We start from the raw sequence: 25500 nt of genomic DNA on the forward strand, positions 1-25500 counted from the left end.
GAAATAGTGGTTTGCCTGTGTAGCGCCTATGAAAGTTAATTCAAACTAATGGCTGTTAGTTCAAATTAACTTTGTAGTGTAGACATTCCCTTAGAGTGTTCATCTTACTCAGAGTTTTCAAATGCAACATCTGAAATGACATTAGGTACAAACTAAATGAATGTGCATAAGCAGAGCTCGCAGTGTGGTACCCGTGTTGGTTCCAGGTACTGTATTAGAGACACAAGAAAGGGTGAGGTCATATCTTTTATTAAACCTATTTCTGTTGATGAAAGAAGAGCTCTGTGTAAGTCGGAAAACTTGTTTCTTTCACCAGCTGAAGTTAATCTAATGAAAGATATGACATCACTCACTCAGTCCATAAAGATAGCACTGTAAATAAGGGAAAAGAACTAAAGCAGATGTTATGTCAGAGAGATATTGTGTCAACACCCTTTGTTGTGAATATCTGAACTGTGCAGTATCAGCAACCTCTGGGCACTGTAAATAAGCTAATCCATCAGTGCATCCTTCCATCTAAATACAATGTGTAAATCAGTCGGATTATATAATTGGAGCAGCTCCTGGACTCAGAAATAAAATCCACATTCCTGGCTCTACCAGTTTGAACACAATAGAAACATGTAGAATAAAAATCTATGATAATCATCGTTCCATTCACATCTAGCAGAGAAAAGATGCAGACAAATAAATCAATCTCTTCAAGCCTGGTGTGGAACTACAAAGTCGTGATTTATAATCCAGTGCAATAAAAAGAGCATTTGACGTAGACACATGAGTGCAAACCACTTGTGCTTCAAAGCCTTTTTTAATCACAAAATGTGTGTTTCCCTTAATAAGTCCTTCCTGTGTCCCCTCTAGGTAGGGACAGGTCCTTTAAAGTGGACAAGGCAGGAGCCCGCTAGGCCAACAGCAAACTGCTGTGCTGAGGGTCCATTCAATAGTTCAGGAGTGACCCATGGGGCTGCAGAAGACCCTGTCTTCCTAGAAGGCACATTGCAGCAAGCTGTGCCCTGGAGAGTAGGGTTCAGACCTTCACAGCTAGCTGGGAGCCACTAGAGGGCAAGTAGGGGTGGAGGGAAAGCAGTGAGAAGAGGGGAAGAGGAAAAGAAGGGAAAGAAAAAATAAAAGGGGAGTGAAGTGGAAGCCTGCAGACACAATGTCCTCCCACCCCTTCCCCGGGTGCGAATGTGCAGGGCAGCCAATGGTAGTCAGCCACCTCATAAAGGGGACCCATTGTACAAGGAACTCTCGGTCCTGGGATTCTATTCCAGGTTGTGGAGCGCAGGAGAGCTGTGGCCCTACGTGCAGCCAGCACCTTAGCCAGGCTCCCGCAGCCAGCACTCAGCGTAGTCACCCCACGTCCTGAAACTGCCTGTCTGAGGCCATCTTCCGCAGGAGCCTGGGAGCAGCAGAGTGGGGTGAGTGGGTCTTGCTGCCTTAACAGGTGGCTGCCAGCGAGGGTGGCCCCTGAAGAGCCAGGGAGACACACAGGGCATTGGGGCGTGGGGTGGGGCCTTTTTTCTTCTCTCCCTTACCTCTGCAAATGTGGTGGCCCTGGCTCTTCAAGCAAAAGGTATTGTTCCTCATTGGGAACACACCCAGGCTATGTCTAGACTGCAGTGGTTTTCTGGGATATGTGGAGGTATCCTGGAAAAGCAATGCCGCATCCAAGGAACACTTCTGCTTTTCCAAAAAAAATTTCAGAAAAGCGGACGCATTCTTTCACCATCTCTATAAATCTCATTTCACGAGGAAGAAGGGATGGCTCGAAAGAGCAAGTTTTTCCAAAATTTGGCGCTGTGTAGATGCACCAAATTTCAGAAAAGCCTCTCTAGAAAGAAAAGCTTTTACGACTTTTCTTTGTAGTTTAGATGTAGCCCCAGTAGCTGTAAATGCCATTTATTAAAAACACTGCTTTCCTGGGGGAGGAAACCTTTGCACCCCTTCCAGGGGCTGGTCAACACCCCCACCTAATTGAATCTATCTTGAAATCCTGTGAGTTTTATAAAGAGGAAATGGTATCTGATGATAAAAGTGTTAACATATGATCCAAAGCCTATTAAAGTCAGTAGAAAGATGCTCATTGACTCTTGTGGGCTTTGGGTCTGGCCCTCAATTTAAGTTTATTGATAATCATTTGTGATCAGCCCAAGCTTTAATGGGCAGTTTTGTAAGCCCTTTCTGCAAGGACTAATCCTGATTTTTAGATTTGTTACACTCTAGCGTGGTATGAGGTTGTCAGTATGGGTCAGTATGTGTGCACGAAAAAATGTCTCAAAGATAAAAAGTGTATACTGAATGAAATTACTTTAATCCACAACTGGTGAAAAAGTTCTACCTTTTTTGAGGTTTTTATCATGTTAGTGGACAAATATTTTCTAATTACTTCTGTTTTTTTAGCAGTTGCACTAGAATATAAATTCTACCAATAAAGTTACAGATTAATTGTAAAGGTTTGCCTATATACCGAGTTATTCAGAAATAGCTAGGCTGCTGTGATTTTACACCTACCTTAATCTGAATTAACTCTCAGTATAGACCAGTTTGTGGCAGAGTATCTGTAAATGTTTGAGCATAGATAGAGACTTCCAGTTATTACAATATATTCACAGTCCTTGCCAGGACTGTCCTTAGGATTTAACGGGCCCTACATGGTACTATTAAACTGGTGCTCCTATGCTTAATGTCAGCCCAGACTGGGAGGAATGATTTTTTTTAGATATGATTTTATAATCTTCAGCAACATACTAATAAAATACTTTAAAAATGAATTTTAAACTCATGTCCTGTACAGTAACACAGTAAATTCATAGAAGGGTAGCCATGTTAGTCTGTATCTTTAAAAACAATGAGTAGTCCTGTAGCTAGCAAATATATATAGTATCATGAGCTTTCATTGGTAAGACCCATCCGATGAAGGGGTACTCACAAAAGCCCATGATACTGTATATTTTTCTTAGTCTCTAGGGGCATGTCCACACTAGGAAATTATTTTGAAATAACTTATTTTGGAATAATTCCAGAAATAAACTATTTTGAAATAGTAGGTCCGCACTACAGGGAAGCCTTGACATTAGTCCAAGGCAGGCTCCCTTAATGTGGATGTGCTACCTCAATTTAGAGTCCCAGGAAGCACCGGGGAATAATTACTTTGAATGACTCTGGGAAGGAATTATCATATACAGTAAACTTCTGATAATCCGGCACCTTTAGGACCCAGGGGGTGCCAGATTATCAAATATGCCGGACTATCGGAAGGGGGGGCTATGAGGAGTCTGGGATGGCATCCCCCCCACCATACCCCAGACACCTGGGGTGCTGCCAGGTTGGTCCCACAGCCCCGAGGGGCAGCGCTACGGGACCTACCCAGCGGCACTCCAGCTGCTCTGCCCCTGGCTTCCCCGATTCAGCCGCTGGTCAGTTTTAGCAGCGGCTGAATCAGGGAAGCTGGGGGCAGAGCAGCTCCAATGGTCTGGCTGCTCAGAGCACTTCCGGGTTCCTGATGGTGCCGGACTATCAGGAGTGCCGGACCATCAGATGCCGGACCATCGGAGTTTTACTATATATAGTAGCCCAATGTCTGTGACTCTGTAACTCTGAAATGCTGGCTGTTCCCTCTGGGCGGCGCTGTTGCCTCCCTGACTGTTCCCTCTGGTTGGCATTGTTGTCTTAGTCATGTCCTTCACCTCCCACCGTGGGGGAGCAAGCGGAGCAAACGGCCATTTGGGCTCCCCCGTGGCGCTTGGCTGACTTCTGCACTGCTCAGCCGGACCGCCACGGGGGAGCCCAAATGGCCGTTTGCTCCGCTTGCTCCCCCACGGTGGCCCAGCTGAGCGGTGCAGAAGTCAGCTGAGCACCACGGCAGGAGGCAAAGTGGGACGGGGTGGTGATGTGCAGTGTGACAGCGGCTCCAGGCCCCTCCCCCTGGCTGTGAACGTCACCGCTCCGCCCCCCTTTGCCTCCCGCAGTGGGGCTCAGCTGACTTCTGCGCTGCTCAGCTGGGCCGCCACGCGGGAGCAAGTGGGGCAAGTGACCACTTGGGCTCCACACCCCCTATGCAGCATGGGGAGCATGGTGCCCATCGGCCGTTTGGGCTCCGTGGTCCTCCAAGTGAGAGGCAGGTGGGGGAGGAGAGCTGAGAGAGCGCGAAGGGGAGGCAGTAGGAGGAGGAAGAGGGAGTGGGAGAGAGACATGGAGTGAGAGACCGGAGGCTCAGGAGAGAAGACCGATGTGGAGGAGAGACCTAAAAATCCCGTCTTATGACGGGCTAATTGACTAGTTTTAAAATAGCAGCAGTGACGCATCCACACTGTCACTATTTCAAAATAACTATTTCGAAATAAGCATTATTCCTTGTAGAAAACAGGAATTATTATTTTGAAATAACAGGCTTGATTGTGTGGACACTCCACATGTTATTTGGAAATTAGGGGAGTTATTCTGAAGTAACTCCCTAGTAATTACCATTTGAATGGCTCTTTCACAATGTTCTGCTAATAGGCCTGGCAGGTCTTTTCACTTTTAAATTAACTAGATCTTCTCAGGAGGAAGCAGAGTCACAGAACAGTGATAGGAGGAGGTGAATGGGCATTAAGACCCAGCGGTACCCCATATTTTCAGGTGCCCATCTCAGCTGCATATTCTGTATGTGGGTGAGGATGGCCCTGGACCTTGCACACTATTCTTAGTCCCTGAAACATTGGGGTACAGAAAAGGGGTATTAGATACTGACACGATGCTGTTAGAAGTTCAGCACGAGCACTGTTTTGTTTGTCAGGCTCAGATTTTCAAAGGAGCACAAGGACAGGTGTTCAAGTGTTCAGCACTTACAAGTGGTGACAGATTTTCACAGCTGCTCAGCCCCAATCCAGGAACCCCGATCCAGGCCAGATTTTCTGAGGCACTCATCATCCAATGTGCTGAGCTCTTTGGGCTTTGATAGCAAGGCAATGCAACAGTCCTTAAGAAGGAGCAGGAAGAGCTACCCCACTCAGCCTGAGTCCCAGTAAACAGATGGCCTTTCTGAGAACTTGCTGGGGAAGAGTTCCTTATATAGCACCTTTTATACACGGTGGTGTGAAGTGGGAGCAGATTAATGGCCCTCCCTCTGCTCTTTGGGTCATCAGGTATGAGCCTGGAGGAATAGAGAAGGAGCAAAGTACAGGGTTGGGCTCTGATGCAAGTGACGGGCAGGCAAAGAAGACCATTGTATCTCCCTTCCTTTGCATAAAAAACAGGCTCAATCTGGCCTTTAGTTCTGGCATTGCAACCTTGCATTGCAGCCAGTGCTCAAGGAAGGATGACAGGATTTGTTCCCTACTGATGACTAATGATGCTCGGGGCTGTATTTGAAGAGGGGAAAATCCTTGGGGGTAACTTCTGCCCTCACATCTGCCATCACTTTTCCTGCTGAAGCCAGTCAGAGATCCATTCCCATAGCTGAGGGCAGAATCTGATGCCCCAGTCTTCTTTTAACCCCTTCGTCACCATGACCATGGTACGTATCGTGCAGCTGCTCTGCAAACATGAGCCCTTGCTATGATTTCTATGGAAACTTAGATATTCGATGGGTTGGAATAGGCTTGAACCATCTGTTCTTCCCCTAATTATAAACTGGATAGGAGGAACATGTTTCACAGTGACATCCCTACAAAAGTTCTTCTTTTATTCGGCATGGAACCATCTGTGATTATTTGCTCATGTGCCAAAGATAATAAAGGGGTTTTGGGGCTGGGAAGGGAGACAGGCTGAATTCTGAGTCAGGTCAAGGAATCTGCTGATATAGCTGGTTCATTCTCTATTTTTTCTTTAAGTGCAGCTTCTCGGGAGGGAGCATTCACCACGTTTACCTTATCGCTGTATCTGCCCAGAACTGAAGGCTGACAGCAACAGGAAACCATGAAGGGTTCACAGGTAAAAAAATCACCAAAGCCAATGTCAGAGGCAGTAGGGAGGGGTATGAGCAAAACAGCACAAACTCTCTCCCACAGCTGTTGAGAAGACTGTGGATGAGACTCCGGCCTCGTTGAAGTTTGTGTCCAAAATCCCCAGGCCAGGATTTCACTTTGTCTGAATAAATGCTGGCCATCTAAGGAAAAGATTGTCTAGTGATCTGAGCAGTGGGCTGGGAGCCAGACACTGCTGTGGCCTGACCCTAGGTCATCGCATTGTAATGGTGGCTTGGCTTGTGGAACTGGGCGAAGAAGGTTCTGGAAGCCCTCGCCCCTCATCTCTGTCTTTCTCTCCTGAGAGAAATTGGGATTTCCAGGTGAAAAGCAGCATTAGTGCCTGCTGTAGCATTTGGCAGACCTGGAGGAGTATCACAGCCAGGACCACGCACGACTCCTGTACTCGAAAACTGCTAGAGTTATGCAGGCTGATAGATAATGCTACAGTCTTTTAAAGGGTGTAGCAATTGCTGCTTCTGCATGTGCTTTCCTAGAGACCTTGGAGACCTTTTGCCTACTGCTGTCAGCTGCCAGACCTAATATTGCTGTGGTTTTAAACACTACAACAGAACAGTTCTCCTTCCGTAACACAGGGATGGAACTACTTCACTAGCTCAGCACAGTTGCAAGGACAGACTAGTTAGTGTTTGTTAACGGAAGGCATATCTGTGTACATAGGTACTCAGAGTTAGTATTTATACTTTCTTAGGCAACTTATTAAGATTTTGACAAAAATGCCCCCTTTCCGCAGCACTGGAAAGAGTCCCAGTCCAGAAGCGACCCTTCGGAGTTCACTGAGAAGGAGAAGGAAAAGATGGCTGAGACTGAACTCCAGAAGCTACAGCAGCAGTTTCGGATCATGGTAGAAAGTCGGAAGTCTTTTGGTGTGAAAACGCAACAGCATATGTTCCATCAGGAGTAAGGGCAGCTTCATTTGCCTACTATGTCAGAGAGAAAGAAAAGACGCCTCTGAGTGTGGGCTGCACACATCCTCTGTGGGCCTGATTCTGTTCTCACTTGTGCCTGGAGCAGTTACACTAAAACCACCCCGAGCCAGGTTCTCAGCTCTAGTGTAAAATGATGTAGCTGCATTGACTTCCAAAGAACTTTGTTAGCATGCATCAGCTAGGGGTATGACCCTCTGTGATTCACATACTACACAATACTGGAGGGCCACAAAGCACACATTTATAAGCTTTGGGCCCAATCCTCCAGCAATGGTTTGTCTCCTGGTGTCATTTGGGAATACTGGATACACAAGAAATACAGGATTGAGCTATTTATAGGTTACTATGCTCTTGATAATCTTTTGAATGTCCTGCTTTCACATAATTAATATATTTGCATAGAATAATTAGAGACCCTTTATTTAGATCCGAATTCTTCCTTATGTAGAACTCGCTTTGAAATCATTGGGTGGTTTTAAATGCAAGCTAGGCTATAAAGCTTATACATTTTTGAAAAAAAAAGTTTTAATTTGTTTTTGTTTGGAGCAATGTCTTTCATATAGTTTTTAAATAATTTGTCTAAACTAATCTCTCCCTCTTTAAAAGCATGAAGCTAAAATTGCAAGGGTTAAATAGTTGATGTTTGTACAGTGCTTTGAAAATACTAAGTGCCAGATATCATTTTTATCAATTTTTCTACAGAAAAGAAATATCTTCACTGAAGCAGGAATATGAAGAGATTGCATTGCTCTTGAGCCTTACAAAGTCACAGAGAAATATGATGCTGGATAACAGAAACTGTATGGAACTTAAATTTCTTTTACAAACCAAAGAGGAATATGATTCTCTGATCAGAGCAACAAAAGCTCTGATAGCAGAACTTGATGATAAGGTAGAGTAGCTGAATAGTTAAATGGATAAACATGATATTCATCAGCAAAGCCACAAAATGAGCAACATCCTATTTATCTGTCACAGTTAGGATGGTAGCTCTTTCTTTGCTTTGCAGCTATGCAGCTGTTTAGCTTCAAGTGTCTTCACATTTCAAAGCTTGGCCAAAGAGCAATTCAATTATTGCTACCCAGTACTGCTTTCTGTTACACACTTGAGTAAGTCTTATCTGAGTAATGCCAATAAAGTAAGCAGGACGTCTGGCAGAAACAAGAATTACTTAGATAAGTATCTGCGGGATCATCAGACTTTACATTGGCAATACATTTTCAGGCTTTTGCTCTAACTCAACATAACCATAGGATTATGATCAAATTAGTCTGAAAGCCACAATAAATCTCTGAATCAAATAATTAAAGACGGGGGGGAGGGGTACTGGCCTATCTACAGTTTGTTTGCAGGCAAATCTTGTGTTCGAAGTATTTGTATATAAAATGTAACAGGTCAGGCCTTGGAATATGATGTCACCACGGCTACGTCTAGACTGGCATGATTTTCCGGAAATGCTTTTAATGGAAAAGTTTTGCGTTAAAAGCATTTTCGGAAAAGAGCGTCTAGATTGGCACGGACGCTTTTCCACAAAAGCACCTTTTGCGGAAAAGCGTCCGTGGCCAATCTAGATGCGCTTTTGCGCAAAAAAGCCCCGATCGCATTTTCGCGATCGGGGCTTTTTTGCACAAAACAAATCTCAGCTGTCTACACTGACACTTTTGCGCAAAAGTTTTGCGCAAATGGGTCTTTCGCCCGAACTGGAGCAGCATAGTATTTCCGCAAAAAGCACTGATTTCTTACAGTAGGAAGTCAGTGCTTTTGCAGAAATTCAAGTGTCCAGTGTAGACAGCTGGCAAGTTTTTCTGGAAAAGAGGCTGATTTTCTGGAAAAACTGGCCAGTCTAGACACAGCCCTCTTATGTTCCTAATACAGCCTATTATAGAGTTTGCCCAGTGACTTTTGGTTCTACTCTGGTCCCTGTGTTCTTGTACACCACTATTGCTTCAGGGGGTGGCCTGAGTACAGGAAGGGGGGTATGGGATTTGCTGGTGAATATTCCCTATCCCACCATTGCTCTCATTGTTTTTTATGGAAAAGAGACAAAATGGTATTTCTTTGTTAAATGTGAAATTAAAACAATAACCAAATACATACAGTAAATCTCAGAGGGGTAGCCACGTTAATCTGTAACTTTAAAAACATCAACTAGTCCTTTGGTATCTTAGGGGAAAAAAAGTATCATGAGCTTTCATGGACAAAACCCATTTCTTCAGATGAACTGTAGTGGAAATAACAGAACCCAAAATTTATAAGAGTGTGGGGATAAAAAGCGGGGGAAAAAAAGCTACCTGTCAATTGTAGTACCGGTACTAATGAGGCTAAATGAGTGAGCTGGGAGTGTCCCATACTTAGCTTAGTGTTAAATGCAGGGATGGTTTTATAATGCAACATCCATTTAATATCTTTGTTCAAGTCCAGGGAAACAAATTTGCAGATAAATGTCAATTCTGCACTCTGTCTCTGTGTAATTGGCTTGTGAAATACCCTCAGCTCTTATAGGTGATACAGAATTGGATCTGGCCAGTATTTGAAGAGGAGACCAAGGAACACCCAAATGCTGTAAAAGTGGTTTGGGAGATGTAGTAGGTAGCACCTTTCCCTGTGAGCCAGTATGGAAACCTTGACCATCATGGTGGTAGGGAAAAAAACAACAAATGGTCTGGTAGCACTTTATAGACTAACAAAACATGTAGATGGTTTCATGAGCTTTCGTGGGCACAGCCCACTTCTTCAGATGACTCCAGTTAATCTATAAAGTGCTACCAGACCATTTGTTGTTTTTTTCTGTAACAGACTAACTCAGCTATCACCTGAAGCTCATGGTGGTAGTGGTCAGTTTCAGTGCCCCTCAATTGCTTCATTCTTTTAACTACTTTGTGTTGGAAGTTTCTCCAAATTCACCATTTCCCCAAACATTTCCTTATAAGCACCTTCAGGAAGGGTTCTACAGATCATAGGAGGCAGTGGACCATGAAGAGCTACAGCGCTAAAATGTTCTTAATTTTTTGTTCTACTCTGTTGCATTGTGTTGCTGTGCCCTAAACAGCTGCTGGTGTACTCTGGAGGTACCTGTAGTTCTGTGGTGACATAAAAATAAAGAGATTCCTATTTGTACTTTGTACTTCAGTGTCTGTAAAGAGGGATTATTGAGGATAAAAGCTGCTCTATAAATGTAAGATCATTACTGACCTAGGTGACTAAAGGTCAGGTCAACACATGGGTATTTATATTGGCTAAGCACACTGACTAAAATCCAGAATGTAAAGATAGATGATTTTTTTAAGGTAATGGAGATGGAAAAAAAGATCAAAAAACAAAAACTGACTGTAGCAAAGGTGAAACAAGCGTACGATGGCAAATGGCTGCAAAAACAGATTCAGATGTTGGAGAGTCGCTTAAACAACGTAAGCAGTTCCTTAAGTACTGTTGGTACATTTTACACTGTAGCTCCTTGACTACCTGTATGTACTATGTTTTTCTATGAGCTAGATAATGTGAATATTCAAGCACTGCTGGTTCACCCAAGCAATGAAAAGGAATTTGCCTGTCTTCACTGACCCGATCACTCTTTTTGTATAGTGCATGTCCAAGGCTCCTTCGAATTTTTCTGTCCAAGAGCAAACTTTGTGATTTCTTAGGTGCTCTCAGGGCTACACTTATTTTTGCAGCAAATTAAAGCTGATCGCAGTCAATCGTATAGGGTAGGGTTATAAGAATGTAACAGTTTAAATGGTTAATTGATAAACATGAGCTTATTGGTTTCCATATGATTACACACTAATTGGCGGCCCTGCTCCCAGGGAGCTGGCTACTACTCCATGCTTAAAAGCTGGCTTTCAGTGCGCACAGCTTCTTGGGAGCTCATGGCTCTCCTGCCCTGCAGGCTTGGTATCAGAGTCTGCAGTGCAGGGCAGCAGCCAGTTCTTCAGGAGTGGGGTCGGCAGCTGGGAGCTGATGTGCTAGTAAGCTGGCTCCCAGCGCACACTGGTTGCTGGCCCCGCTACCAGGGAGCCGGCTGCGCTGCAGGCTTTGCAGTGTAAGTTTTATACCGCAGAGCCTGCAGCATGTAACCATGTAAGCCTTAAAATTTTGAATGGTTACACGGTTGCATTATTAACCATTTTTTAACATCTCTAGTATAGGGCAAGTGGACTTCTATCACGACAGCTCCCACTCCATCCTGACCCAAGAGGTGTCTCCTGTAGGCACGGTGGACTATGGTGCTGTGTTAAAGACCAGGGTAGCCAAAGTCGTGGCTAGAGACTTTCTGGGCTGTGTTCGTGCTCTGCTGTACAGAGTTTGAGCCAGAATAATGGGGCTTCTCTTTCCTGTCCTGCCTCCCATACAGACATTTCCTTTGAAATCTTTCTCCCCAGGTCACCGTCCATTTCGATACCATCCTGACCACGAATGCCAACCTCAGAGAAGAGATTGAAAATCTGCGGATTCATAAATCTATTTTTGACAACTTCTACTCAAAACTTCATAGGAAACTCGACCAGCAGAAGAAAATAATGGACACGGCAATTGAGCAGTCCACCCAAGCATACGAGCAGCGGTCAGTGGGAGAGGAAAAGGCAGAGGCCACGCTTGCTCCTGGCAGAACATTTGGCATTGCTCTCCAGGGCATAGATGCCCCTTAGTAAATATCCACTTAGGATCAGATTTTACAAAGTGCCTACTGATTTCCCACGCTCAGTATTAAAATACTCGAGACATGATGTTCAGAAGGGTTGGTCTCTGGCAGCTCCCATTCAGCCGCTGCGGTGGGGGCCAGGACCTGTGAAAATCAGACCCTTAATGTCTGAAGCGGGGCACCAGAAGGAGAGTTAAAATCCACTTGTGAAAATGTGGGCCTAAGGGAGTTTTCTAGTGCGCAGGAAAGGCCTGAGTGATGGGTATAGACTAGAATCCGAGTTCCTCTGGTCCTCCATAGGACAGGTAGAGCAGTGAGGTCTTTACTCATGTAACCAATGTGCTTCTGCCAGGACCAAGGAGCAATGGCCCAATCAAACACTTGTCTTCTTAGTTAAGACAGGGGCTAGGGGGGACCTGCGAGGGCCAATGGCAGTTGTGGTTCTTAGGGCGGTGAACTCCTGCCCCATGAAAACTGAACCACACCACATCATTTCCCAAGCACCACCAACCAGCCACCAAGTTGGCACAGCGCTTGGTCCCTGCTGCACTGGTCATATTCTAGCCAGTGTCCTTGAGGGAAAGACTTGATACCCCATTCTTCTGAGCCATGCTGCTCAGGACCCACAGTCTGTCCGTGAACCTGTGTCTGGATTGTTGCACAAAAAAAGCTCACTGTTTCACGAGTAGTATTGTGTGATTTTTGGTGGGGTCTAGGGTGGAGGCCCTGGCGCGGATTTCCGCAATGAAGGAAAGGCGCTGCAAAGACATTGCACAGTATAATGTGGAATTCAGGGAACTGGAGCGTGTCTTTGACCACGAGACCAAGCTGAAAGCCTTTATGCTCATCAAACTAGTGGATCGCTCGGACTTTGAGGATCAGTCCAAAAGGGAAGAAGGTACTGTGGGTCTGGGATAACAAATAAAAATAAATAAATAAAAAATATCCCATGCAGAAGCTGATGTGATTCAGCATAAAATCTCATGGTCTCAGTCGGCAAGGTTTTGTCCTCTGAGGAGAATGTTTATAACCCTCTCAGGCCAGGGTCTAGCCTGGTTCTTTCTAGAGAGGTTCTGTCGACAATACCCTTAACTCCAATAACCCCAGCTCTGAATCTTGGTGTTAGGGGTGGGGATGCTGAGATGGGGGACCAGGGAGCACCCCTGCTCTCTCCCACAGAATGGGTGGCATTGTCCATTCACATAATGCTGATATGAAAGGCCATTTGGACTTCTGTGGACAGATGACTAAACCCTGCTAGTGCTGAAGTCTTTGGAAAAAATCCCACTGGCTTAGAGGAAGCTTGGATATAGCCCACGATACAGACACATTATAGTCTGGATTCTCCACTCACACCAGACACCAGGATAAGGTCATTGACTTCCATGGTGTAACTGCTGATTTAAACCAGGCAGCCATCACTGAGCTGTATAACTGGGCAGCCAGTGTCAGCCTCAAGCCCATCTTTCTCTTTCTCTCCTTCTGTGGCACTTTGCAGCAGAGGGAGGGAGAGGTCTCTTCAATATTGGTGGGGGAAGGGGAACCCACCACCCTGCATTCCTCAGCAGAATGCCCCATCTTCTAAGACACTCCAGAACCCACCCTCCCTTCAGAACCTCTCTTATCCTGTCTTCCTAATGCTGGAGCCAGCTCCATCCCTGGGTAGGGCTATCCAGCACCCAGGGTGGGTGGGACTCAAACCCCCAACCTTGTGCTTCCCAAGAAAATGGCCTATCCCCTAGTTCACTCTAGAACCCAACCCCACCTCCTGTGGGTCCCTTTTCCTGCTTTACAAATGCAGGAGTGCTAGCTAGACAACTGCTTATATGGGATGGGACTTGAACCCACCACCCTGTGCTCCCCAGGCAAAGGCCCTATCTTCTAAGCTACCACATCCACCCTACCAATCTTCAGAGCCTCCTTTATCTGGCTTTTCTGATGCAAAGTTTATCTGTCTCTGCCTGAGGGGGTTGGAATCAAGCCCGCCATCCTGTGCTCCCCATCCCCAAGTTCACTGGAGATCCCCTGCAGTCCCTTACCCTGCTTTCCTAATATGGGAGCCAGCTCCATCTCTCAGGCAGCCAATGTTGGCTGGCTCAGACTGAAGGCCCCAACCCTACACTCCCCAGGCAAATGCTGTATCCCTTAGTCCACTCAAGAACCCATCCCACTGCTCTACCTTCAGAGGGTCCCTTATCCTGTGCTGGCTTTCTGGTCATTTCCAAGGTGGGAGGAGGGACCTGAGCTCCTGGGGAGAGGCTTGAACCCACCACCATGTGCTCCCCCGGCCCTATCCAGTAAGCCACTCCACCTCCCCTATCTTGCCTCTCTCATGTGGGAGCCTGCTCTGTCCGTGTTGGCTGCCAGGTGGCTGCCTTGGTAGGTGGAGTAGGAGGTTGGGACTCAGAAGTCCACCACCCCGTGCTGCAGCTGCTGAATCTCCTAGGCCACTCCAGAACCTCCCATCCCACCTTCAGAGGGTCCCTTATCTGGCTTTCCAAATGCAGGAGCCAGCTCCATCCCTCGGGCAGCTTGTGTTGGCTGTCCAGACTCTCCCAGGGTGGGCAGAACTTAACTCCCCAACCCTGCACATCTGCTCAAGAACCCACCCTACTTTCCTAAGGTCCCTTACCCTGTGTTTGCTGTCTGGTCATTCCAGGGTGGGCAGGGCAGGCAGGACTCAAGCTCCCCACCACTGCTCCCCAGGGCAGGCAGGACACTGCACTCCCCAAGCCAATGCCCTAGCACCTAAGCCACTCCAGAACCCACCCCACTTTGCTACCTTCAGTGCCTCCCTTATCCTGTCTTCCTAATGTGGGAGCCAGCTCCATCCATGGAGCACCACCCAGTATTGGTTGCCCTGCCGCTGCCTGAGTGAGTAGAGATTGAGCCCACCACGCTGCTGTCCCCAGGCAAATACTGTATCCCCAAGTCCACTCAAGTACCCACACCACCTCCCTTACCTGCAGAGGGTCCCTTGGACTTGAGATCCCCCGGCCCCTACTTCACCCACCAAGGCAGCGACCTGGCAGCCAATACCGGCTGCCCCCAGGGATGGACCTGGTACCTGCATTAGGAAAGCAGTATAAGGGAGGTGCTGAAGGTGGAGGGAGTAGAGTGGGTTCTGGAGTGACTTTGGGGATAGGGCTCTTGCCTGGGGGCCACAGGGTGGTAGGTTCAAACCCTGTTGCACCGTGGGATGACCAGACAACAAACACAGGATAAGGGTCCCTCAGAAGGTTGGGTGGGCTCTGGAATGCTCTGTGGGATTCAGCATCGGGAGCACAGGGTGGTGGGTTTGAGTCTCCCCTGATTCCCAACTCCACAGTAGCCTGGCAGCAAACACCTTGAGGGAGAGGTGCTGGAGAGAGGTCTCTTCAATAGTGGTGGGAGAGGGGAAATGGTGTCTAGCTTCACTGCACCATGGAGGAGGCCTACTCATTTCTTTGTTCCACCTCAGCTGAATTGAGTGAGGGGGCACTGGTGGAACCCGAGGGAAAAATCTGTCTCCTCTTTCTTAGTTCAGGTCATTTCTCCTGTCATCCTCTGGGAGAAATTCTCATCCTCCACTTAGATTGTTACCTTGCAGGCACATATGGGCCATGTGCTGCACCCTGGGTGTTCTTATTCTGTGTTTACATTGCAGCTGGGAAATGTCATCCTAGGTCACACAGATGTACACACCCTAGTTCTGCTCAGTGGTGTGGTGGCCTGGCTGGAGGCTAGGGCTACGTACATCACCAGGATGTTGGGCAGGATTGCCCTTGTGGAGCTCACCTGAGCACCCAATCACATTGCTAATTTTAAATTACAGCCCTCAGCTGATGTGTAGACATAACTTTGGTTTCTACAAATCAGCTCCGTTGGTCTCTCTGGCATGTACTGTTCTCTAGCCAGCTTGTTGGTTTTGTTGGGCTTCTTGAGTTTGCATTCTACACTGCCCAACTTTCCCCTCCTGGGCCATGAATTTAATCCACGGTGTTTTCAAGTGAATCCTTTTGAGTTTTTACAGCAATGGGATGGATGAAATAACAAGAAACTCAGGTAACTTGCTGGCCCAGCAGTTGCCATGTTGACTTTGGTCTCTTCCAGCTCTTAAAGCAAGCAAGCGAGCCAAAAAGAGCAAAGGCGAAAGTTTTGAGAGCTATGAGGTAGCTTACATGCGCCTGCTGAAGCTGAGCGAGAATGGGGACATTGGCCAGCTGGTGGCAGATTTCATTGAAAAAGAGGAGAAGAACTTTGCATATTTCAGCTATGTCACTGAGCTAAACAACGAAATGGAGAGGCTGCAGAAGAAGACAGAGGACATTCAGGTGAGCCCTGGCTGCTTTGTTACACCCTTCACACTGCTGTTTCTCTTTCAGCATGAGGTTTTCTTCTTTCCGATCTTGCAGCTGTGGCTGCCCACGCTAAGGCCTCAGCTGCTGATCCCACAGTGGGTGTGTGACTTTCAGAACGTAAATGGGGTGTGTGTGTATATATATATATATATATATATATATATATAAAAAGAACTTTGGTCTAGGAGGTGGAATCATTGTCTCATTGCTGCCATCTTGCACCCAGAGGAGATATTGCAAGAAAGTGACATCCCATAGCTGCACAGAGCTGAGGGTGTTTGCTGCTGGAGATGCTGAGCCAATGTTGTTTTTAATGGCCATTACTGGAAATGTGGACAGAAATGTGACAGCTAATGGTGCAAACATTTCTGCTGGGTGGGGTCAAGTCCCTGGAGGCTTGTCTTAGGGTTTTGCCTGGGTGAGACTCCCATTTAGTGTTGTGAGAGAGGTGATGGATGGAGGACTTCAGGGCTTGGCCCTGGTTTGAGGTTTTGGTGGGGGAGAGCAGAATTTCTAGCTCTGTCAGTGAGAGCTATTTCTGTCCTGCCTGGGGAACCTGGCTTCCCACCTGCCACAACATTTTCATCACATTCAAACTCATACTGAATAAGTGCCACACCCCAGCTACTAGTGACGGGCTCACTTTGCCCATTGTATAATCTTGTTCGACAGGCTAGTGGAGTGTTCTGTGGCCTCTTTGCAGCTTTGGCATGATGTTCTCATTTATGTGCTTTCACTTCTGCCCATAGCTGCTGCAGCCTCCATGCCTTCTAATTAAATAAAAGCATTATATGCTGGAAGGGATTCTATGGAGCACTCTCTCAGCCTACCAAAGACTGAGACCTGTGCAGGGACCCATCAAATGGCTAGGCGTGGTGTGTGTGTGTGTGTGGGGGTGTGTGTGTGGTGGTGGTGGTGGTGGTGGGGGGTGGGGGGGATGGAATCACGAAGCTGTTCAGAGGTTTTACTTTGCTACAAAGGATTGTTTCCAGGAGCAAATGGCACCCCATGCTGCACATAGCAAGCTGGGGTTTTCCCAGAGACTCAAAAACAGGACTTAACACTTAGCTCAGCTGTCCAGGTGTTCCCCAGTAGCTGTGATGGTTCCTGTTAGGAGAGCTGCTTCTCTGAGAACAGAGAGAGAAACACTCCTCCCCACACCACTTCAGCCATGCCAACATCTGTGCAGACTGTGGGTGGTGGGTGAACCTATGTCTGGAGAAGGCAAGTCCCAGCACACCCATTCCACCTAAGGTCTCTAGGAGCCAAGCCACCCCCCTCACAGGGAGGCATGCAAGCCCCAGCCAAACCCTCACCTCCAGCACAGGAAGGGAAGGTGGCATGCAGCCCTGGCCTTCCTTGGTCCCAGGAGCATGGGGATGGTGAATGGAGCACAGCCCCCACCTTCCCTGGAGAACAGGGATGGTGGGCACTCCCCACCCCGACCCCACAGTACAAGTGGTGCCCAGTCCGAGCTTTCCTGGCCCCCAGAGGACTGGGGGCATGGCCCCAGCTTCAGCCCAGGTAGCCCCAGGAAACTGGGAAGGGTAGGGTGGGAGGTGAAATGGGGGCAGGGCTAAGCTGGCAGTTTTGGAAGGTTTTGCCTTCCCCTGCCTCTTATGCCTGCTGCCCATGGTGCAAAGGAATGTGGCCCAATGTATTCAGCAGTTACTTGTGGGACCTCTGAAATAGTTATGTTCCTGTCACTATGAGCTGACTGTTCAGAAATGGGTCCAAAGCAGCGGCTAATTGATGTAACCAATGCAAGAACAAACAACACAGGGTATGTCTAGCCTGCATTGTTCTTTTGGGATACCGGAAGTATCCTGAAATAGCAACACTGCATCTTTAAAAGCGCCCACTATTTCTTGAAATAGCATGCGTGCTATTCCGGCATCCCTGTAACTCTCATTCCACACCGTGTAGACAGTGCCAAATTTCAAAAAAAGCTCTTTCAATTTAGACTGAGAATAAGTCACGCAATTTGTGCTACATAAATTGCATAGCTTATTCTGACAGGATGCTAGGGATGTACCCATGTTCGTTGTGGCTGAACACTGAACATTCAGGACCCACACTCTGCTTAGCTCCTCCAATTTTATGACACACAGCATGTGCCAGGTGGCTATACCCTGCATTTTCCAGGTACTGAACAATCCATCAGGCACAAGGTAGTGGTTCCAGTCACCTGTCAAGCAATGGAGGGCAAAGAACACAAATCTGTTACGCTGACTTTGGAACATTTGTTTCCACTCCTAGGCTATATCTACATTGGCGCGATCTTGCACCAGAGCTATGCAAATGAGGCTAAGCGTGGAATATTGCCGAGCCTCATTTGCATATCTAATGAGCCACCATTTTTGTGGAAGAGGCTCTTGCGCCAGAAGGAGCGTCTACACTGCCCCTTCTTGCGCAAGAAAAACCCTCTTGCGCAATGCCGTTATGCCTGAAAATAATCAGCGTAACAGCATTGTGCAAGAGGGTTTTTCTTGCGCAAGAAGGGGCAGTGTAGACAGCTCCTTCTGGCACGTGAGCCTCTTCCGCAAAAATGGCGGCTCATTAGATATGCAAATGAGGCTCGGCGATATTCCACGCTTAGCCTCATTTGCATATCTCTAGCGCAAGATTGCGCCAGTGTAGACATAGCCCTAGAGTGGAAGAGCACACTAAGGCTGCTTATGATCTCCTGTGATTTTATTCTCCAGTTTACATTTTTCAGCTGGTTCCAGCTGACCACTACAGTTTGGAGCAGGGCCACAGGTGTATTGGTCCTCCTGGATATTAGGGCTATGGTCCTCCAGCTAAATCCAAGAGACACCAATATAGTTGGGTTAAAGAATTCCAGAGGAGTGCACTGTCTTTCCCACTATGGGCACAGCACTGTGTGTGTGGGGAGGCACTGTCTTATTATTTGTATCTGTGTAGTACCTAAGAGGCATGTCAACTGCTGTACAAATGTGCCATTGTGCTGAGCAAACACAGAAGAAAAGAGATGGTTGTGCCCCCAGTGGGGATCCTAAGGTGATAGGTACCTGGCAGAGAATGAGCCCTGATCCTGTGAGTTCCAGCCCTTCACCAAAGATGAGCTCATCAGCCGGGGTAAATCACTATTGCCTGCACTGGTTTATGCTAGCGCATAGCCTGCACTGGTTTATGCTAGGAATGGGTGCACATTTTTCAAGCTGCAATGAAGCGAGCTCAGAATAATGGTATTTGCTGCAGAGAGTAGAACTTTTCTCCCATTTGCTCTTCCAACACACAGGCAGGGAATAATGCTAGGGCTTGCTGTTGCCTTGAGAGACTCTACTTGGTTTTGGAAGGGACTGTTGTAATGAGCCCAGCTGAGGGTGCACCACAGACATGGTCATTGCTGGTGTACAGTGTGGTCAATGATACTACTACAAACAAAGTCCCAGGAAATGGTTTGCTCAGGAGTGTGGGTCAGCCCTAATCATTAGTCTCATTTGCTCATATTTATGCAGAATGAAATCCTTCACTTAAAATCCCAACAGAAGGTTGCTGATGACAAAAGCAGCTCCAACCTGAAGGAGATGGAGGTAAGGAGTCTCTGGGGAGAGCCTAGCCCCCATAGTGCCAGAGGAGCTGTATGTAGCACTGTCTGTCACTCCAGCCCAGTCTGTGTATGTCATAGAGCCCTTGGCTCACTCTTCCCTGGAAGTGACCCTCCCCAAAGCCACAAGGGTCCTCAACTTATTGAGATGCTGTGGGGGAAGTAGGGTGCTATTAGCCCAGGACTGGGCAAGATTCAGTCCAGGGACCAGCCTAACACTTTGATCCAGCCCGTAAACTGCATCTGGCTGCTCTCTGTTTATATCAGGACCCTACTTAAATGGCTCCTGGTCACGGCACAATTCCAGTAGCAGCAGGGCCAGGAGTTGCAAACCCTTTAAATTGCTGCTATTTAATGCGTGTGCAGCTCCTGGCCCCACTGCTACTGTGTTGCTTGGGAACCACCTGGAGTTGCTGTGGATATTTAAAGGGCTCCTGGGCATGATGCTACCCTTTAAACAGCCACAGCAACCCTGGGCAGCTGCCAGGCATGTGGTAGCAGCAGGCCTGGAAGCCACAAGCCCTTTGCTGTGTTTTTAATTCAAAGCTTCTGGCTCCAAACAAATATGGGGGGAGGCAAGACCCTGCCCTTGCCCCTTTTGAGAGGTGGAGCCAGCCTGCGACCATGTGGCCCCCTGGCAAAAATTATTGCTCACTCCTGTGTTAGCCTGATTTCTCAGCATTGCTAAGTATCTTCTGCCAAATGGGCTGTCAGGGTACACTTAGTGGTGAAGGCCTGTGTGCTTAGTCCTGCTTGGAGAACCAGGGACTGGATTACAAGACCTCTCACGGCCTCTTCCTCTCCTGCAGTCGTAGGATCCTCAAGGGGCTTCCAGGAGAGGGACCCCAGCAGCAGTAGAATTACAGATGAAATCGGCGCAATACCTGTCCACGCTGGTTTGTGCTCAGTGTCTTTCACACTCACCACCTGTAGGGAGATACTCCTGGGACCCTCCAACCCAAACTGAAATGGGGCCTAAACTACAAGCAGAGTTTGGGGTGTTTAAATGGGCACAGTTTTGTGGGGAGGCTCCGAAAAATGAGTTTGCTTCGGGTCCATCTTTTGTGCCCAATACGCCTGCCCTCACTAGCTGCTGGCATGGCTTTGCTTTGTGCTGAAAGGAGAAGCTGAGGAAGACCACCGAAGAGGCCAACCTGTACGAGTACACTTGTAAAGAGAGCAGCAAGGTCCTGGACCAGCTCAAATCGGCAGTGGCCTTTCTGTTTAAGCAAATAGACTGTGATGACACCAAGATATTGGAGCAGCTGGGGGAGAGCGGGGAGATCACGGACCTGAATTTGCTGCAGTATTTTGGTGAGTTGTTAGTGGTCTTTCCTTCGCCCAAATGTTACTAGAGTGACAATCCCCTACCCCAAACTATTTCAGACAAACTCACTGAAAGTCATTCATATGTTTATGCCTCTAGGGGGAATGTGGGGTCTGCTCTATTATTTCCCCAGCGATTGGAGTGGGTCTGGGAGCCTGGATTCTTCTCTGCACTCTGGGAAGCAGTGTAGCCTACTAGTGAGAGCAGCAGTCTAGGGCCAGGATTCCTGAGTTCTATTCTTTTCTCTGGAGGGCGGGGGGCGGGGTATTGAGTCTAGTCTGTTTTGTCTAGGACCCCACAAACCTGAGCCTCCCCTAACCAGTGGTGACCTATGTCAGATAAGAGCTTGAAATAGACCCCAGACTCCTGTCTACCAGCAGGTCTCAGAACGGACCTGATCTGGGGTATCAGCTAGTTGAAAAAGATCCCTGGCAGCTCTGGTTGGCACCATCAACAGGACCATTAACAGTCTGGTCGGTGGTGCAGCAGAAGCCAGGGGCTAAGACAAACTCTTTCCTTCCCTGGCTCTGTGTGGCTACAATCTCTAAGTGCATGGGCAGCCAAAGAGGCTCTATGTGCTGCTCCTGGCCAAGTGCTGGCTTCGTAGCTCCCATTGGCTGGGGACTGCAACTAATGGGAGCTGTCAGGGTGGCATCTGTGAGAGTGAGGGCAGTGCATGGAGCTTGCCTGGCCTCCCATGCACCTAGGGATTGCAGGGACCTGGCAGCTGCTTCCTGGAAACCACGGTAAGCCATGCTGGGACCCTTTATCTTGAACCTCCTCCAACACCCCAATCCTCTGCCCCAGCCTGGAATCCCCTCCCACAGTCAGCCTCCCTCTCAGAGCATTATGCCTAAACCTCAACCCCCTGGCCCAGCCCTGAGCACCCTCCTGCATCCAAACCCCTTATTTCCACCCACTCCCCGAGATGGAGCCCTCATCCCCCCCCCAACTCCTGCCACAACCCTGCTTCTTCTTGCACCTTAAACTCTCCTCCCTGACCCCATCCCTGAGCCCAGACCCCCCCCAGCTGGAGCCCCCACACCTCAATCTCCCATCTGAGCTTGGAGCCCTCTCCTGCACCTGAAACCTTCATTCGTGGCCCCATCCCAGAGCCTGCACTCTCAGCTGGGGTCTCACCCCTTTCTTGTACCCCAGCTTCCCGCCTCAGCCTGGTGAAAGTGAGTGCGGGTGGGAGAGAGCAAGAGAGAGGCTGGGTCTTAAGAAGAAGGTTGGGTAAGCGATGTTCAGTTTTGGGTGTTTGTACAGCTGGCCACCCTGATCTGGGGTGTCATCAGCTTCAACCTGTCCTCTGTAGGTGTCATAGAAAAGAAGACCAATGATCTCCTGCTCATTGAATCCTTTCTGCGCTACAAGGAGGTGGAGGGAGAGCAGGATTCACAGCCTTTACTGAATCCATTTTTGGATGGCATAGGACTCCTTAAAAGTATGGATGCAGCAAAATTAGCCCCTGCATCCCCTGCCATAGAGCACATAGCAGAGAACCTAGAGGACTGTAAGTACTCACATCTTCTTGTCCAGTCTCACTTGCTTTCAAACGTGTTCATGCCCAGGAACAGAAGGAGAGCAGCGGCCTGGCTGGGGTGGGAGCAAGGAGACCATATAAAGAACAGAATGGGGAATGTGAATCAAATGGCAGGGTCATAGTAGTCAGAAGTGGAAAAGGATTATAACCCCCCAAGCCACTTGCTAATAAATCCCCATCTTGGGTAGTGCTCCGTCTAGCCTGACTTGAAATGGCTTGAGTGCAGGGCTGGATTAAGGTGGGGGCTAGCCGGGCAGCTGCCTGGGGCGCCAACCTATGGGGGGGGGGGGCACCTGATGGCAGCTGTAAGGGGCCCGGCTGTGCAGCGTCCTTTCGAACTGCAATGAGGTGCTGCACGCCCAGGGCCGGGGGCCACGCAGCGCCCCTTAGAGCTGCCATCAGGTGCCACGTGCCCGATTGCAGCTGTAAGGTGTGCAGCACACCAGGGGGCTGTACCTGCGCCGTGCGCCTGGGGGCAGAGCCACTCATGCGTCTCATTCCCACTGCCTGGGGTGCAGGAGTGGCTCAAGCCGGCCCTGCGTGAGTGATGGGGCTTTCACAACTCCCTTGGGGAACTGTTCTGACAGATCTCACGGGGACTGGTTCCCAACTATGCCAAGGCCCTTTTACATTGCTCTGATATAAAGAAGCCTTAAAGCGGATGGAAAGATGCTATGATACTATTCCCGGTATGCATAAGGGCTCAGCTTCCAGCTCCTGTGATGGGATGGATGGAGTGCCATGCACTATGGCTGGGCTCTGTTTCCCTGGGCTCATAGGCTACGTCTAAACTGTGGTGCTAATTCAGGATGCTGGAAATATTCTGAAATAGCTATTCTACACCTTTTAGAGTGTGCCCGTTATTTCAAAATATAATGGGCTCGCTATTCCGACGTCCCTGTAAATCTTGCTCCATGAAGCTTAAGGGATGTTTCGGAATAGCACTTTATTTCAAAATTTGGTGCTGTGTGCACCATGCCAACTTTCAAAATAAGCTATTTCAAAATTACCTTGAAATAAGTTATGCAATTTGCATAGCACAAATTGAGTAGCTTATTTCGAGGTAAGAGTGCAGTGTAGATGCACCCAAAGTGGGCAGGGGAATGAAGCCTAGGAGCAGCCCTGGGGCTGCTCTAAATTGAATCAGGGATAAAATAGGATCCTTTATATCCCCAAAATATAGGGAAGCAAAGGTGGCTAAAAATCACCTCTGCTGCAGCCCCTAATGCAGGAGTGGAATCACAGAATCAGGCCCATTGTTCCTATGATGGGGCCAATGCTGGAAATTGTCCTATGCCTAGAGTTCCTGGTGTAGTCCCTAGTAGATGTAAGCATCCAGTGCCTAACAGAGATGTTAAGGACTAGTCGACTATCTGATAAGCAAGTGCTTATCGGATAGCCAGTCAACTAATCGATTTCTCCCCCCTTCCTCTTGCTGCCTCTATCAGATAGAAGCAGCAAAGGGGGGGAGAAGAAGAGGTACTTCAAAGGAGCAGTGCTGCACAGCTGAGCCTAAGATCAACTGTGCAGCGCTGTCCCTTTGAAACGCCAAGGCGGTGGAAATTCCATCGACTATTCGACTAGTAAAATAACCTATAGTTAACACCCCTAGTGCCGAACCTGGATTCATATCACTATCACTTCATATCAATCTATTAGAGTGGGCAAATTTCTGACAGTCTGGGGACTTAGAAATGTTACACTCTGCTGGCCGTGGGAATGAAATGTAGTATCAGAGCAGGGCCTGTGTTTAACACTGACATAAATGGGTAAAACTCCATGGGCCCCTGGATTTGTTTGTTATTAATGGGGATGATATTAGCAGCTTTCTGATGCTGTTATTGGAATTTGTGGGCTTGTAGCAAGTACAGTGACAAGTAAACTGAAGCTCTGGAGAGACTCTTCACTCTAATCCCAATTTCTTTTGAAACAGTTGATGGGCCTTTGGACCATGACAGTTTGCGCAACCTGATTATTGGGAACGTTGAGAAGGAAAAGTCCAGTAGGATCTCTCTGGACAAAGAGAAGAGGAGAGGGACAATGATATAGAATGGGAAAAGCAAATGTATTGGGTATAAATAGTAGATTCTAAATTCTTTTGAAATCAAAATCTGATTTTGTGCTTAATTTAAACAAAGCTAAATTTAAATTTGAAGAATGTGAGTACTGTCTTGATTTAAAGTAGCCTTTGCCATCTGACAGGATATCAACACCTTTTACAGACTTTAAACAAAGCCCTAAGAACTTTATGCATATAATGAAATGCGACCACTTCTGAGGTGGAAAGCAGGATAGCAGCTGTCTAACAATAGTTCATAACAGTTTGGCCATGGCACTTGGACTAATATCCTCTGTGTCACAAAGTTCTGGTGCAGTTAATGGCCCGTGGTAGGTATGACCTCACTTTTTTTATCTCTTCTGCCTATGCCAGTTGCCATTGGATCTTCAATGTTTACACAGAACAGATGGGCTGCTGATTAAAGTTCCCACAGAATGAACCGGAAGGCTGATGCTGTCCTTCCAGGTGTTTCAGACCAGAGATGAACCTTCTCTTGGAGCATGACTACACACCTCTTTGTACAATGGGCTGGCTCCTTGGTCTGTATAAATCAGTAGAGCACCATTGAATTCAGTTGAGCTGATTTACCCAGCTGAGGAGCTGGTTTTCATGATTTTAACATCTCAGTGAGATTTTCTTCAAGTAACAAATATTTCTTCTGTAGGCAAACACAGGCCAGAATCCTAGAGAATTAGAAATAAGAGGGGTGGGGGACTAGAAAGCAGGAGAGGCACTGTGGTCTAGTGGATCAAGCATCTCAGTAGGACTTGGAAGCTGGGCTCTCATCCAAGCTCTGTCCTAGGCCTGCTGGGTGACCGTAGGCAGCTCACATCCATGGCTCTGTGCCTCAGTTTCCCTATCCATAAAATGGGGATAACTTGGATACTGATCTCTTTTGTAAAATACTTTGAGATCAAAGTGTTGTATAAGAACTAAGTGGTGTTGTTATTACTATAGGAAAGCACAAAAACCAAAGCAACTAGGTGTTCTTCTGAGCAATCTGACAGCTAGCTACAATCTGATCTTCCAATCTGTAACAAACATTGATCGCTTACTGTCAGAAGATTTCCCATTCTGCCATTACCCTCTAGCTATAGTCACCTCACATGGAAAGCACATG

General features: G+C 47.6%; 1 protein-coding gene across 2 annotated transcripts; it reads left to right on the forward strand.

Moving 5' to 3' along the window:
- Positions 1-1283: 1283 nt before the first annotated feature.
- Positions 1284-24473, forward strand: CCDC63 (coiled-coil domain containing 63). 2 transcript variants are annotated; one of them, XM_075898701.2, is made up of 12 exons: positions 1284-1421; positions 5817-5916; positions 6703-6869; positions 7601-7790; positions 10186-10305; positions 11278-11459; positions 12254-12435; positions 15630-15850; positions 19360-19434; positions 20570-20762; positions 22094-22291; positions 24255-24473. In XM_075898701.2, the coding sequence occupies exons 2-12, from the start codon at positions 5902-5904 to the stop codon at positions 24368-24370; spliced, it is 1659 nt and encodes a 552-aa protein (XP_075754816.2). In that variant the 5' UTR covers positions 1284-1421; positions 5817-5901; the 3' UTR covers positions 24371-24473. The 2 variants fall into 2 exon arrangements, with proteins under 2 accessions (XP_075754816.2, XP_075754815.2); XM_075898700.2 differs by having other exon boundaries at positions 5822-5916.
- The last annotated feature ends 1027 nt before the right edge of the window (positions 24474-25500 follow it).

Source organism: Pelodiscus sinensis, chromosome Z, assembly GCF_052426305.1.
Source record: "Pelodiscus sinensis isolate ZL-2025 chromosome Z, ASM5242630v1, whole genome shotgun sequence".
Classification (NCBI taxonomy): Eukaryota; Metazoa; Chordata; order Testudines; family Trionychidae; genus Pelodiscus; species Pelodiscus sinensis.